The sequence below is a fragment of the Syngnathoides biaculeatus genome, chromosome 13 (assembly GCF_019802595.1).
Source record: "Syngnathoides biaculeatus isolate LvHL_M chromosome 13, ASM1980259v1, whole genome shotgun sequence".
In the NCBI taxonomy this organism is placed as follows: Eukaryota; Metazoa; Chordata; class Actinopteri; order Syngnathiformes; family Syngnathidae; genus Syngnathoides; species Syngnathoides biaculeatus.
In genome coordinates, this window is record NC_084652.1 from 7,028,357 (window position 1) to 7,044,922 (window position 16,566).

General features: G+C 44.0%; 1 protein-coding gene across 2 annotated transcripts in view; it reads left to right on the forward strand.

Moving 5' to 3' along the window:
- LOC133510401 (guanine nucleotide exchange factor VAV3-like) overlaps positions 1-16,566 on the forward strand; it is a 55,627-nt gene that overhangs the window by 34,334 nt on the left and 4,727 nt on the right. The window contains exons 22-26 of one of the 2 annotated variants that reach the window (XR_009797600.1): positions 4,164-4,229; positions 4,524-4,558; positions 4,629-4,745; positions 11,173-11,283; positions 13,269-13,398. Coding sequence is in view for 1 of the 2 variants with exons in the window: in XM_061838260.1 (XP_061694244.1) it covers positions 4,164-4,229; positions 4,524-4,558; positions 4,629-4,745; positions 11,173-11,260; positions 13,269-13,398 (436 nt within the window). In the remaining variant the exon portion in view is untranslated. The remainder of the gene's footprint in view (positions 1-4,163; positions 4,230-4,523; positions 4,559-4,628; positions 4,746-11,172; positions 11,284-13,268; positions 13,399-16,566) is intronic. The other variant, XM_061838260.1, reaches the window with a different exon arrangement.

Genomic DNA, 16,566 nt, shown 5'->3' on the forward strand with positions numbered 1-16,566 from the left:
TTGATTTTATTTTTTCGTTAATCACAATAAATGTAATTTTTTTAATTTTACAATTGTTAATTCATTGATTTAGAATCAAATAATTTAAATAAATAAATCCAAACTTGTAAAATATATCTTTTACATATAAATGTGGTTCCGTTGTATGATCTACAATTCATATTTCAATTATTTGTAAAAACATATAGGCGGCACGGTGGAGCAGCTGGTAAAGCATAGGCCTCACAATTCTAAGGACTTGGGTTCGATCCCGGCCCCGCCTGTGTGGAGTTTACATGTACTCCCCGTGCCTGCGTGGGTTTTCTCCGGGCATTTTGGTGTCCTCCCACCTCCCAAACACACGCAACAGTAATTGGACACTCTAAATTGCCCCTAGGTGTGATTGTGAGTGTGGCTGTTTGTCTCCATGTGCCCTGCGATTGGCTGGCAATCAGTTCAGGGTGTACCCCCACCCCCTGCCCGTTGACAGCTGGAATAGGCTCCAGCAATCCCTGCGACACTCATGAGGATAAGCGGCTACGAAAATGCATGGATATTTTTTATCTTGTATTTTTTTCTTATATGCTTGCAATTCTCCTATAAAAAACTCATACTTTATTCTTATAAAATTACAATTTTTTTTTCATCTTTTATCATCACATACATCACATATACATATATGTATTGGACGTCAAATAGTTGATTTTATTTTTTTAAAATTATTATATTTTAAAAATTCCATTTAATTTATTTCAATGATCAAAACTGCAAAGTAATTTTTTCAAATTTTACTATTGTTAATTCATTGATTTATCATCAAATAACTGTCAAAATAAATAAATGCTAACTTGCAATATCATACATATGAAAGTGGTTCCATTGTATTATCTACAATATATATTTTAATTGATTACATAAAAACATATGGATGAATTAATCTATTTAATCCTATTTTGTTGTACATTATCAAGACAAAGATTCTAATGCTAACATTGCCCCTCCTCCCAACCCGCCCAAAAAATCTCAGGATTAAACCATTTAGGAAGCAAATGGCCAGGTTAATGCAACAAAAATATCTCAGAATGTTTGAATTCACAGGTGTCAAACTCAAGGCTCAGGGGCCAGATCCGGCCCTACACATGATTTTATTTGGGCCGCGAAGGCTAATCATATGTGTCAGATTCCATGATTTTTGTTCAAATCTGCAGGAAATTATGAAATTGTCAAATCACAAATGAAAATGTTGCGATATGACAAGCATTTTTATGTTATCAAACATCAAAAATAGTTGAAAAACCCATTCCCCTTGATTTCTGATTCAAAACCTAGTTCATACATTTCATGTGTAAATATGACGAGGCGATTAAAGATGATTTTTATGGCTTCACGGTCATAACGGCCCTTTGAGGGAAACTGTGACAAAAATGAGTTTGACACCGCTGACGTAAATGGTCTGCGGGCTGAATGAAAGAACGGAGCGGGCCCAATGTGGTCCGTAGGCCATACGTTGCCGGCCCGGGAAAGATGGTACCATTTGTGGTCGGGGGTCAACATTTCCATCTTGACACAATTGTCAAAAAGAGAAAATGGAGCAGAAAAAAACATTTTCGGTTGTCTTCTAAATCCTCAAAGGTTACCGCGGGAGGCATCCAAATAGAAGCACTTGTGGCAACAATTAAAACTCTACAGGGTGCCCTTAATCTCGGGCGTCCCCGGCGGCGCCACAGGATGGAATTACCTCCACCCCCGTCCGCCCTCCCCCGTTACCCAGAAGGCAATTATCTCCGTCCCGCTGGCACAACAATACAATCAATCACAGTGATTTCATTTGATCCTTCGGCGGGCGCCGCCTGTTTATGCTGCCCGAGTAATGCGTTTAATCTTTTTAGCGCGCGCTTATCCAGGCCATAACAAATAGAACCAAAAGATCTTGGATGAAATGTTATTGCGCAGAATGAATCACTGAGACTCCAATCGAGTTATCCCGCCAGTTTTTTGTTGTTGTTGTTGTCGTTTTTTTTTTTTTTTTTTTTTTTTTTTTTTTTGCACGCTCTTGTCTGAAAATTGCAGCGGCCAAATAGGGGAGAGCGAAAAACACGAAATGGAGTCAGCCGGAGACTCCATTTTCTCAATTAGCGCGAACGACAGCTGTTTTGTTGACTTAAATGGTTACAAATGAACTCGGTCTGTTTGCAATGAAGTTCACAAGATTGACTCGAGCGTCACTCCAGAGTGCAAAACTCCACCAAGGACCTGCGGAGGACCATCCGGTGAAAGCTGAAAGCGCCGCGGCCCGAAAATGTCAACAACTTTGGCGCTCAAACCGTCGTCGTGTTGGCGTAATGTCGGCAAATCTCGCGAGACCGCTTTTTAGTCAGCATCTCGGTTAGTGGTTTTCGTATTAGCTCGGCAGACCGCAAATTCCAATGAATAATTCATGATATTGTATCATTTTAAAAAGGAGGAACAGTTAGAAAGATGGAGGTACGCACTGGAAAGGAGAGGAATGAAGATTAGCCGAAGTAAAACAGAATATATGTGCGCGAATGAGAGGACCGGAGGAGGAAGAGTGAAGGTTCTGGGAGAAATGATAGCGAAGGTGGACGACTTCAACTTCTTGCGGTCAACAATACAGAGCAATGGAGAGTGTGGGAAGGAAGTGAAGGAACGGGTCCAAGCGGGGTGGAAGAGTTGGTGGAAGGTGTCTGGTGTTCTATGTGACAAAAGAGTCTCCAACAGGATCAAGGGCAAAGTTTATAAAGCAGTGGTGAGGCCGGCCATGATGTACGGATTAGAGACGGTGCCACTGAAGAGACAACAGGAAGCAGAACTGGAGGTGGCAGAAATGAAGATCTTGAGGTTCTCGCTCGGAGTGAAAAGGTTTGATAGGATTAGAAATGAGTTCAGTAGAGGGACAGCCAAAGTTGGATGTTTTGGAGAGAGCAGACTTCGATGGTTTGGACTTGTCCAGAGGCGAGAGAGTGACTATATTGGTAGAAAGGGTGCTGAGGATGGAGCTGCCAGGCAAAAGAGGGAGAGGAAGGCCAGAGGAAAGGTTGATGGATGTTGTGAAGGAGGGCATGAGGACGGTGGGTGCTAGAGAGGAATAACTGGACAAGCTGAGAGAAAAAGAAGAAGAAGTATCGTTTTAAAAAGGACAAAAGCTAGACTCATTATTTGCCTTGAGGATGCTCGTGGAAAAGTACAGAGAAGGACAGAAGGAGCTACATTGTGTCTTCGTAGACCGAGAGAAAGCCTATGACAGAGTACGAAGAGAGGAACTGTGGTACTGCATGCGTAAATCTGATGTGGCGGAGAAATATGAGGCCGGCAGAACAGCGGTGAGGTGTGCCGTTGGTGTGTTAGAAGAATTTAAGGTCAAGCTGGGAGTGGATCAGGGATCCGCGCTGAACCTCTTCCTGTTTGTGGTAGTAATGGATAGGCTGACGGATGAGGTTAGACTGGAATCCCCTTGGACTATGATGGTCGGAGATGATTGGCTGAGATAGGCTTCGATGGAAAAAGATGACACGCTGCGGCAACCCATAACGGGACAAGCCGAAAGGAAAAGAATACAAAGTATCATTTTAAAAAGTGGTTATCCAATAAGAGATACATATGGGACCAGCTCACGGATAAAACAAACATACCTATTACTCATCCTTATCTAAGCTTTAGGTCAATTAAAAGCTTTGATACCTAATAATAATGAAGAATTTCACATCTTTGCTTGTTGTTTTAGAACAGAAAGAGTATGCTAATGCTAACATAATATGAGCACGTAGTCATTTGGCTCCGTTTTGTGCAGTTTTTACATTTTTTTTTAACAGCATCCTCCAAACAATCAGTCAAATCCATCCATTTGCACGCGACTCTCAGACTAAATTGAGATAAACAAGTGCGTGAGTTACAATACAGTTTGTCGTGTCTCCGCGCTGTCCGGGTATTCGCCGACTCAAACGGGACTTCATTATTCCGGGGGCTAAACGAGGGCCTTGTTGTGATGGCGCTCACAAATCAAACTGCCAGTCGCCGGCGTAATTAAATGGGGCTGCAAATTAGACGCGCCGCTTGTTGCGTGCTAATAGCCGAGGATTTATCCGCGCCGGGCGAGGGAGCGGGTGGGAACGGAGGGGAGGTGCGGGACGAATTTAACGCAATTAACATCCCGCCGCTTTTCGCAGGGCAGAATCCCAGCGAGCGGCAAGATTGGCTTCTTTCCCAGTGACGCCGTAAGGCCTTACCCCTGCGTAAGTGTGCATATTTCCTTGCTGATCAATACGCTGCATTAAGTGCGAGCGCAATGCATTTAGGTCGGTAATGGCTGCTATTGACGTTTGTAACCGAGAGATGTGCTTTTCCATTACATGCCTTTGCTCCTGTCAAGGTCTGATTTTAGCCTCCCAGTCTGGCTCCGATATCACATTAACGGTCTGACCTCCAGGCCTTTCAAGTGTGATGAATCGCAAAATAACCATGCTTCTTCTTCTTCTCCTTCTTCGTTTTCTTCTTCTTCTTCTTCTTCTCCTTCTCCAATGTGTCAGCTACCCAAGCCTGTCGATTACTCCGCACAACTCTGGTAACAAGACGTCATTCTCGATCACGTCCGGGCCGTTCAGGTTCACAATGACCGAGTGGGTTGTTCGCAGGTTCGCAGGGCCCATGGAGAGGTGCCAGGCTGAGGAGGAGCTCCAAGACCGGGGTAACAGCACCTATTTGGTTCGGCATCGGAAGAAAGAGTACACAGAGTACGCCATTAGTATCAAGTAAGTGACATTGGAGAAGAGTTTTTTTACTCAACCGCCGTGAAGCATCTGTTCTCGATTGGACTTCCTGGATGAGTTGGTGTAGTACGTCCTAGATGCAGTCAGAGGGTCTATTTGTGTTGGAACGTCTTGGATGATTCAGTGTTAGGTGGCTCTATAGTAGATTTCTTGATGGATCAGGGTTCGGCAGCTCCTAATTGAAGATCCCAGACTGATCTGTGTTGGAGTGGACTTCCTGGCTAAACCCATGGTTGACTCAAATGTTCTGTTCTTGATTGAACTTCCTTGATAGTCTGGGATTGGAGTGATCGGTATTAGGCAGATCAGGGTTCAACTGAAGATCTGTCCTTGGTTCATTTCCTGAATGTATCACTAATGGGGTGTTCATTCAATTTCCTTGAAGGAACTGCTCCAGATTGAAGTTCCAAAATCGATCCTTTTTAGGATTAGAATCTGGATCCATAACAGATGGAACTTTCTTGACTGATCAGGGTTTTGTCGATGGTCTTTCCTGAAATCAACTTTTTGGAAGGATCGTTGATCATCGTTCGTATGAGGGTCTTTCCTGGACTCAATGTCCTGAATGGATGATTTGATCAAGAGTTTGATTTAACTTCCTCCCCTATTAAACGGCAAAACTGTTCAAAAACCAAAGTCATGCGGCTGGATCCATAAGAGAGTAAACTTTTGTTTGCTTAAGGTTCTGTTCTCGACTCAACTTCTACTGATGGTCCTTTCTTAAGGATTTTTTTTTCTTTGTTGGACTTAAAGGAGTGACACAGTGGAGCAACCGGTTAGAGTGTTGGCCTCACAGTTCTAAAGACCGAGTTTGAGAGTTTGCATGTCCTCCCCATGCCTGTGTGGGTTTTCTCTGGGCACTCTGGTTTCCTCCCACATCCCCAAAGCATTCAACATTAATTAGAGAATCTAAATTGCCCCTCGGTGTTATTGTGGGTGCGATTGGTTGTTTGTCTCTATGTGCGCTGTGATTGGCTGGCAACCAGTTCAGGGTGTACCCCGCCTCCTGCCCGATGACAGATGGGGGTAGGGTCCAGCACTCCCACGATCCTCATGAGGATAAGCGGCTCAGAAAATGGATGGACTGAAGGTGGCATCAGAGAAGGAGAAGGATACAATGTTTATGTTCTTGACTTAACATTTTTGATAGATTTGCTATTGAAAAAATTTACTGGATCACTTAGTGTTGGATTGGAATTTCTGAATGGATCAGGGTTCGGACATTTGTTCTTGGGTGGACCAATCTGGTCATAGCAGGGTTTGACTGGATCTCTCGGGACCTTTCCTAAGTCTACTTACATAGAACCTTTAGTAGTTTCACCCATAAGAGCTAACAAGACCAGCAGAATGTTTCAAGGTTCCATATCTCTGATTGAAACTGTCGATTAGAACCAATGCATTTGTCATGGTTAGCGCATGATGCTGCACACGCACATGGTTTACGTGGCGCGGTATAATCCAAACAGAATAGAACCCAACTGCCGGCTGCTCAAGGTGTTCGTCGCAGTCATTGTTTTGTGTCTAGTGCCAGGAGACATTAGCGTGCGTGCGCATGTATGCGCACATGCCTGACGGCTTTGCATATTGATGATGCGTGCAAGCGTGTGCTCAAAATGGACTCTTTGAATGGCAGTGATGTCAACACTGCAGCGGATCATTGAAATCAAGATCTCTGAAACCTTGATTTTTTTTTTCATTTCACTGTTTTAAAAATATATACGTGCAACCATGCACCCAAAAAAAATCACACTGCAGTAAATACCTAGATTACTAGAGCCAGACTAATAGGGATTATGATGAGCTATTCTTATACACTATTTGGAAAAATAAATCTCTAAGATCCAATTAATCGGATGATAAATCGAAAACGTATACAATGAATAAAAAAACTTCTTTTCGGGTGCATTAATATTTACAACAATAGAGTGGCTTCCAGTTTTAAGGAAACAAACTATGAAGTAAAAGCGATTTTACTTGTGTAAGCAGTGAGACGTTTATTGTAATTTAAAACCAAATGTGAAATAATGAGAAGAATACTAGCAGTAAATTGCCCAATAAATCATTGTTAAAATAAACAAATATAAGATAGTTAGCAGATAGTAGTAGTTGATAAGATAGTTAGTAGATAGTAAGTATAAGATAAAATACAAAATGCATATTTAATCATACATAACTGTCACGACCCATCGGAACGGAGGGTGGACCCAAATGCAGGAGTACACGGGAGATGCAGAGGTGATTCGGGAAAAACGTTTATTAATCCAAGGTCGGGGATCGGGCAGGCAGTCAGGTATAGCAGCGGTAATCAGGACGTCAGGCGTAGAGAGCAGGAGTCGGTACACGTGAGACCGATCAAGGAAGGCAGAAGTGTCAAAGGAGTCAGGCTTACGGGGTCGGTCGGAGAACAGGTGGGGGTCAGAGTCATCTGATGATGAAATAGCAGTATCGGTTGATCGCGAAGACTGAGACGAAGAAGGAGGAATACTTCCATACAGATTTGAACCTGTGGCTGTAAATAATGTTGAATATTCGGATGGTTCTTTGGGTGGAATGACGCCGGAGTCTGACTACTCGGATGCCTACGCGCGGGAAGTAAGTGCGTAAACAAAGGCCTACGGTGCTCCGGGCCAGCAGCCGTGGATGTTTCTTCGGACGGGAATGACGCAGAGTCTGATGAGCGAGCTCCGGCACCAGGCCCCGAGCCGAGCTTCGGTGTCCGGCGGAGGCCGCGAGCCGAGGTTTGGCGTCCGGCGGAGGCCGTTAGCTGGAGCTCACTCGTCAGAGTCCGCGGCATTCCCATCCGAAGAACCATCCATGGCTGTCGACCCAGAGCTCCTGGGGCCTTTGTTTACGCACTTACATCCCGCACGTAGGCCTTTGAGATCCCACGCCATTCCCGTCCGAAGAACCATCCGAATATTCAACATTAATTACAGCCACAGGTTCAAACCTGCATGGAAGTATTCCTCCGTCTTCCCGATCAACCGATACTGTTATTTTATCATCAGATGAGGATAAATCTGACAAATCAGCGCCGGGCACAATGTAATCGAGCCTTTGGTGCGGCACCTTACACGTCACGTCTGCGCACGTAAGTCATGTGACTCGGGAAAATGACAGCGCCCCTGAAAATTCATAATTGTCGATAAAAATCTTCTCAAAACACTATTCATTGAGAGAGGATTCAACATCACATTGTCAAAACAGAGTACATATTACATGAACTATTGGATACATTGTTCGTGCAAACCAATGGATTTCCCCTTTAAGAATTGCAATTAACCTAACATTTATGGTTTTGTTTTTGGAATGCGGAAGGAAGCCGGACGACGGGGAGAAATCCCACACCGGTATGCGTAGAGGATGCTAACTCCACCCGAGAAGGCCGACGCTGAGATTCTGCCCGGTCACGTTAAATAATACAGCATTTTAATCCGTTTTCAGTCGGAGTGGTCCGTTTCTCCAGCGAGCGATACAAGACACTTGGATGTAAAGGGAACGGGATCATTGCCTTTTTTGTGTTATGGAGCTCGTGACCTCATGCACGTGAATAATGCAACGCGGCCCACGCGCATTCATAATGTATCATTCAATCGGCAGCGTGACCGAAGGCCTCTCGTTCGCTACGCCGGGAGATTTTACAACGCTCAGTCAACGTAAAGGAGAATCACAGCGCACGCTATGGTGACGTCTTTGCCTATGCATGCGTTCACTTGTACAGAGTGTGTACTGTGTGTTTTTATCATCCTCAAGGTTGGCGGAGTGTACAGCATTCCAACAAAGAACGCACGGGAGTATTCCGAGCTACGCTCCATTTTGCTTTATGAGCACCGCGTCGTCACGGCGGTCCCATAAATGTTATATCCGTGCAACAGCTACCAGTCATAGGGGTCGCCTCGACAGGTGGACTGTTTGACTCCCAATCGCAGGGTTCAAATGGACAAACAATTGACACCAAAAGACAAGTCAGAGTCTTGGCTGATGTTTTTGGAATGCGGGAGGAAGCTGGAGTAGCCCGGAAAACCCAAGGGGAGATTATTCAAACTTCACACTAGAAAGCCAAAGCAAAAAACAGAAGGTTCTCACGTCAGTGATGTTAAAAGTAGGACTTCAAAACCATCAAACGGGTAGCATCCCTTTACCTTAAAACCTTTGTAAATCCCCCCTTTTTTTTTGTTCTTAAAAAGAAAAAAAAAGATACACAGTATTGGACTGATTCAAATTCAGGAGCAATCGTGCAGAGAGCAAATAGTGCAGTATGCAAGCTACTTGAAATGATTAAGTCCATGAAGTTATTTTTTTAAATGAAGAAATTTGAAAAAATAATTCTTAAAAATATTAATCAATGCATTGAATAAAAAGTTTTAAAAAATGATTGAAAAAATAAAGAAAAAAATCAGGCCAGTCCACTGTTTTGACCACACTGGCAAATTTTGTGTCTCATCTTTTAAAAAAAAATATGTTTTTTTGTGACAGAAAAAAACCCTCTTTATTTTGAGTCATATCTGAATATTCTTTTCCCATCCCCTATAACCTGTTGCAGTTTTCCCGTTTTCAAATTCAGGGGTTGCATGTGAGTTGTGTCAGAAAAGATAGAGTTCAAATCCAAACTATGAGTTTGCACTTGAAAGTAAGTTCCCCAGATTCTAAAACAACCTTCCAGCCTTCTCTGCTACACCTTGATGCTTTTCTAGAATTCTCCACAACTCTGTGATCACAAGCATCGTGATGCCATCCAGGTCTTCGAAACAGGTCCACTTGTTGACCCCACTTAACCTAAAATAAAATCACAGAGATCCACTTTGCTTTAGTCGGACGGTTGCTCCACCACCAGGAACTGTCAGATACTCAGAGCCTGTCTTGTTGCAACTCTCTCGACTTCTTGCGCACTGATAGAAAGAAGCAAATGCTGCAGAATGTCTTTGTGCTTCTGTAACACCCGTCCTGTCGTTTTCTCACAGACTTTGTCGATCATCCTGACATTCGGCACTTCATTAGGACTGAGCTCCAAATCTCGAAATGGAACTCTCCACTCTCATCCTACGATCAGAAGTCATGCCAAATTATTTTAAGATATAGGCAGAATAACACCGAGTATTAAAAAAAAAAAAAAAAAAATCTAAGTTTGAGCCATTCGTATCTTAAAGCCCAAGTGTCATCCCTATAAACAATCTAAAATAGATATTGAAATGAAAAATACATATAACATTATTTACTTCAATGTCTATACGAAAAAAATAAATCTGAGAGGAGAGCGCGTCATCCATGCGCAAAGTTGCGGAACTGTCATTCGACATCCAAGAGGTCGCCATATTGGCTGCATCTACTGCCCGTGACATCACACCGGACATTGAAAACACGGCGTGACCCCTACAATGGGACACGCGTCTTCCGACACGGAAGCTCTTTTCAAAGAAGAGAACATCTCACCATCGAGTGAAGTGTCCGCAGCAATAGCCATATTTAGATGATATGCGGATCACTTTTAACTAAAAACAGACTGCCACACAGTATGTATGAGCCAGCCCGGCCAAAGCCATGCTTGCCCGTGAGGCACGGCTTCGGCAGGGTCTAGTCCGCCCATCTACTATGAGACACGGAAGCTCGGCCAAAGCCGGGCGGACACAGCGCCGACGGGCACATCGACACATTTAGCACCTCTGACTTACAGACGCGGATCTTTTGTTACATTCTGAAAGGATTACGTCCTCCCCCTCAACTATTGATTTTTTTTTAGTAGCTGTATACACACATACCTGTCATTTGGAACCCACAAAGCTCTCGTCCTTTGCACCCATTCAATCCATTTTTCACGACGAACCGGGTCTCTTGGAAACTCATGAAGGGTAAATCCATCCTCCAGAGTGTTCCAGCAATATCCAGCAATGCAACGACCCGGGATTTTGGCTAACATGAAGGAACAAAGAGCTACCTTCCTGCAGGTAAAACTAATACAAAACAAACGCGTCCGCATGAGTTCGCTACTCCCCTTAGCGTAACTTCCTGCTTCTTGTTAAAAAACAAATCCCTCGGGAGGATTTTCATGGCGGGAGTGACAAAAAGCCATATACGTCAAAATCTTGTTTTGTGGTGAAAAAACGGTTGGATCCATACCGCCTGCGTTTTTTTTTTCATTAATAACATACTAAAAATCATCCATTTCATGACAGTGGCACCTTAAGGCACCACTGTACCTGTATTTTTTTAACGTTAAGTACCAGGAGGGTTAACTATGACAGCGTGTTGACGTTCCTTTCATTTGACGTGAGCGAATGTGGAATGTTCTGAAGCCTTCTCGAGTGTGCTCTTGCAGACCTTCGTGACTTTCAACATGGGAGGGGTGGGCCCGCGTGACGTCGGAAGCGTGTCGAGCTGATTAGCAGCGCATGTCTTATTCATCCCGACGCAGGTTCAGCGACAGAGTCAAGCACATTAAGATTCTGACCAAGGACGGCTGTTTTTACATCGCCGAGAGTCGACTCTTCAAAACGCTGCTGGTGAGGCTCCGAGACACTCCACGGTGTGTGAAACATCAGTGGGATCTTCTCTCTTTGATGTTCTTCTGTTCAGACTGTTTTGTTGCTGAATAACACTGTCATTAAAACATACTAAATAGATGAATAAATCAATAGAATAAGTGAACCAGTAGTGGGGGAAAAATAGGCAGTAGTGAGTAGTTAGGTAGGTACAAATGGTATAAAATCGCTGAGGGGAGACAGTAAGTAGCTTCACGAGGAAGGTAAGTACAGTTTCTTAGGCGGGTAGGTAAAGTAGGTAGTCATAGATGGAAGGTAGCATCATTTCTGGACTATAAGCCGCACCTGATTATAGGCCTAACCCAGTACATTTTTAAAGGAAAAATCATACATACATAAGCCACAACAACACGAGATAGTTACAAAGAAAGACGGTACACAGAAAGAGTTTTAATAATATACCTTCGCTTTCCTTTCCAAACAGTGCCTGTGACACGGCAGAAACTCAGCAGCAACACGGTTCAGGCTACCTGCTTTTTTTCCCTCTGAAAGCTTTTTTCGACTTTTTACCTTCTTCCAATGTCTCACCATCAGCTCTCTTTCCTTCTTTATCGGCCAGTTCCATTGCTTTTAACCCTAAAGCTGCGTCATATGCATTTCTTCTTGCAGTTTCCACGATGATGGTCTGTTCATGCGAATTTTAATGCACAAAGCGCGAAGTTACATTAAACTTGCGTCTTTCCTCGACACATGTATTCCACCTGTCTCACTCTTAGCTTTTCTGCTCGAGCGCCCCTGGCAGCCGTTAGAAAAAAATCCATAAATTAGCCGCGTCATTGTATAAGCCGCAGGGTTATAAGCGTGTGACGAAAGTCGCGGCTTATAGTCCAGAAAATACTGTTTGGTTGGTAGTGGGTAAATAGGGTTAGTAGGCAGGTTGGTAATTTAGCTAGGTCGGTGTCATCGGAAGGTAGAGACGGAGTACAGTGAAGAAAATAGGTATTTGAACACCCTGCTATATTGCAAATTCTCCCACTTAGAAATCATGGAAGGGTCTGAAATTTTCATCGTAGGTGCATGTCCACTCTGAGAGAGATCATCTAAAAAGAAAAATCCAGAAATCTCAATGTATGATTTTTTTTTTAACGATTTATTTGTGTGATACAGCTGCAAGTAAGTATTTGAACACCTGAGAAAACCAATGTTAATATTTGGTACAGTAGCCTGTGTTTGCATTTACAGAGGTCAAACGTTTGCTGTAGTTGTTCACCAGTTTTGCACACACTACAGGAGGGATTTTGGCCCACTCCACACAAATCTTCTCTAGATCAGACAGGTTTCAGCTCCCTCTCAAGATTTTCTATTGGGTTTACGTCTGGATACTAGCTAGGCCACGCCAGAACCTTGATATGTTTCTTACGGAGCCACTTCTTGGTTTTGGTCTTTGGTCTTGGCCATGTTACAAGTTTGAGTCTTACTGATTGTGTGGTGTCTTTATGCAGCTAAGGACCTCACACAGGTGCATCTGATTCAGGATAATACAAGGATTGGAGGCGGACTTTTAAAGGCGGACTAACAGGTCTTTGAGGGTCAGAATTCTAGCTGATAGACAGGTGTTCAAATACTTATTTGCAGCTGTATCACACAAATTGTTAAAAAAATCACACATTGTGATTTCTGGATTTTTCTTTTTAGATGATCTCTCTCACAGTGGACATGCACCTATGATGAAAATTCCGGACACTTCCATGATTTCTAAGTGGGAGAACTTGCAATATAGCAGGGTGTTCAAATACTTATTTTCTTCACTGTAGGTAGAGTTGGTTGGTAAGTACAGTGGGTAGTGGCAAGGCATGCTAAGTAGGTTAGCACAGTAATTTGGATGATTCCAATTATGGGTCGCTATAGGACAATAGCGTGAGATAAAGCGGTTAGCGGAAATTGTTTGTATGCATGTCACAGGACCGCCCGGAGTTAGCTGCACTCTCAATTTATATGTCATGAAGTGATGTGTTTTGGTTTCGTGCAGGACCTGGTGGAGTACTACAAGCAGCACTCTTTAAAAGAAGGCTTCAGCAGCCTCGACACCAATCTGCGCGTCCCTTACCGGGAATGCTCCGACAGAAACTCGCCTTGGGGCATTAGCAAGACTGGCAGCGGTGAGTGCACCCTTGCAAAAGACTTCACCGGAGAGGCTTCTGTGTCTGACAGCCGAAGATGCTCCCAGCTTAGACGCGGATATGGTTGCTGGGATGAAAAAAAAAAGAAAAAGTTTGAATTCATTTGATGGCCCTGTCGTGTGCTCTTTTGTGGAGCTATTCGGTTTACACACGAAAAGCCATCAGCGGTGTGTCAATGCGCAGACTTTAATAATGAATGCGTTCCCGAAAGAAGGAGTGAGGGGATGGCGTGTAGTGAAGACGTTACAGTAATGAGGTGGTTAGACGAACAAAAGGCGGCATGAAGTGAGAAAGATGGGGAAAATAGGATGCGATAGACTTGAATGACCCTCAGGTTGTTGCATCTGGCGAGGTAGGTAGGTAGGTACGAGGGGATAATTAGTCGGTACAGTAAGCTGCTATGCAGAGTAGGGAAGTAGGTAGGGCAGTACAGTACTTAAGGTGGGTAGGTGCAGTAGGTAAGTACTTTAAGGTATGTCGAAGCAGTTTGTGGGTAGGTAGGGAGCCAGGTACACTCAGTTACTTTGTAACTAAGTAGGGACAGTAGATACAGTACTTTGGGTAGGTAGGTGCCGTAGGTAGTACAGTAAAGCCTCGGTTCTCGAACGTCCCCGTTTTTTAATGAAAATTTTGAGATTTTTTTTTTTTTTGCTTCTGTTTTCGAACGGAAATCGGTACTCGAACGCACCCGACAAAACCAGGAAATAACTTATTAGGCGCGGGCAGATCTGAACGCCGCCGAATAAACCCGGAAATAACATAATGCGCGCGGCGGAAGCAGCTGACCCACCCACAACGCAACCCCGAAAAAATACGGGCTTGCACACTTTTGTTATTCTGTAAAACGCAGCCTCTGTACACAGACGTGTCCCGGTAGCGACTGTTGTTTTTCTTCTTATGGAGGACCACCGTATTAACCCCCGATCATGGCTCCAAAGAAGGCAATTTGCTTGTTTAAAGTTATTCTGCACTTTTGTTAATAAAAAAAAGTTTACAAGGCTGTGGGCCGAGTCGCTACAGATACGGCAATGCGCTCCCAGCCTAGCGTATTTCACTAGTAAAGCATACATTTTGAGCAAAAAATAAATATATTTCTGAAATTATTTCATTATATGAAGTATTCAAACTATACATGCATTTCTACTATGCAGTTTATTATCAGAAAAACATAAAAAATGCTTTAAAAAGCCAAGTTTTTTTAAGCTTGGAACGCATTATTTCTTTTACCATTCATTGTAATGGGATCAATGAATTTGGTTTTCGAACAAATGACTTCTCGAACCATTTTCTGGAACGGATTGTGGTCGAGAACCGAGGCGTCACTGTACTTTGGGTAGATAGGTGCAGTTGCTAGATCCATTCTTTAGGTAGGTACAAAAGATTGGTAGGTATAGGTACTTTTGGAAAAAATAACATGATGCTTGGTTTGGTTGTTTGGTAGGTAGTTAGGTAGGTAGATATAATGGGAAAGTAGATAGGGTGGTAAGTTGGGATGTAGATCTAGTGTGTTGGGAAGTAGAGCCAGTGTGTAGCAAGTAGCTACAGTAAGAAGCTAGATCGGTAGGTATCAAGGTTACAAGGTTAGGTGGTACTGTAACTAGTTGTGTCGAAAGGTAGGTACAGTATGTAAGTACAGCGGGTAGGTGGGTATAGCAGGGAGGTGGGTGAGAAGGTCCCGAGTCGGTCGGGAATTTTAGAGGAACTCAGTAAGCACAGGAGGAAGGTAGTAGGGTATTAGGCGGTATGCACTTTAATTTGGTACAGTCGAAATGTCAGTAGGGAAACTGTTCAGGGAAGGGAGACCACCTCCGATGGTGATTTGCACATGGTGTATGCTTGTTGACGCAATGATTAAATACCTGAACCCCCCCCCCCAAAAAAAAAAAAAAAAATGTAAAGATGAAAGCAGAGCGAACAGAGAGGAGACCTGGCAGCTCACCAGGAGTCGCCAGAGTGCTCCCAGTTAAAGGCCGGCGCCCCGGGCCAGCACCGGGAGCCTCCCTGCTCGGGAGTGTCATGCCGCTCGCCTCTGAGATCCGCGCACAATTTTCCTGACAGGACATGACATGTCGCTTGCACGGCCGGCCGAGTAGAAGTCGAAGAAGAGTGACTGACACAAACCTGGGGGAAACCCCGGGTCTCGCGGCGGGAACACAACCCGGGGGAGGAAAAAATAAAAAGCACGGCAGGCGGGCGAAAGGAAAATACGTAAACAAGCGCCACTGCTAAAACAAAGCTAACGTTAGCCTTTTGTGGATGTGTGTGCGCGCCTGCATCCTCGTCCCCCTTCAAAGCGGCATCACCATTCAGCGACAAGAAGCCTTGACGGATCCGCTGATGCCTCGGTGCATTCTGGGATGGATTATTACTGCCTGGAGTCATCCGCCCCCGAAGATTTCGAGCCAGAGAGTGTGGGCAGCGGCTTCCGCGGAGGGACAGATGCCGTGCCAAACCGCAAAATAAATACAAATCTAAACCATCAAAAGAAGCTGTGTTGATAAGATGGGGGGGGGGGTGCAGCTGCCGAACGACTCAAAAGAGAACAAATCTGAAGATAATAATCCTTACTTATGATTGACTGTCAGAGAAGCATTTATTTGACGAGACGCTTAATGCGCCTCGTGAAATTTGACTGGTCACTTGTTGCCGGGCAGAGTTCACAGGACGCAAGTTGAACTGTCCCAAAGGTCGATGGAAAATAATGATCCTAATCCATATTTATAGAAATTTTAAAAGGCCTATCTCAACAGAAGCCTCCCGCGGACATTAGCTCGGCCATTTGTTACTAGGCAGAGTTTAAAGGGGCAAAGACACATTAGCTCCAGAGAGCAGTCAAAAAAATAAAATAATGCTAAGCTATGTCTAGTTTGAAATACATAGATAAATAAAACTCCTGGTAAAAGATACTTCTCACAGACATTTGCGTAGCTACTTGTTGCTTGTAGTGGTACACACGCCTGCCTTTGGCGCGGGCAGCGCGGTGTCGATTTCCGCTCAGTGATGCTGTCGATATCTGCCCTGCGACTGACTGGCGACCAGTTCAGGGCGTAGTCAGCCTTTTCGCACAAAGCTAGCCGGGATAGGCTCCGGCTTTCCCGCAACCCTTGTGAAGATAAGCGACTTGGATGATGACATGACGTGACACAT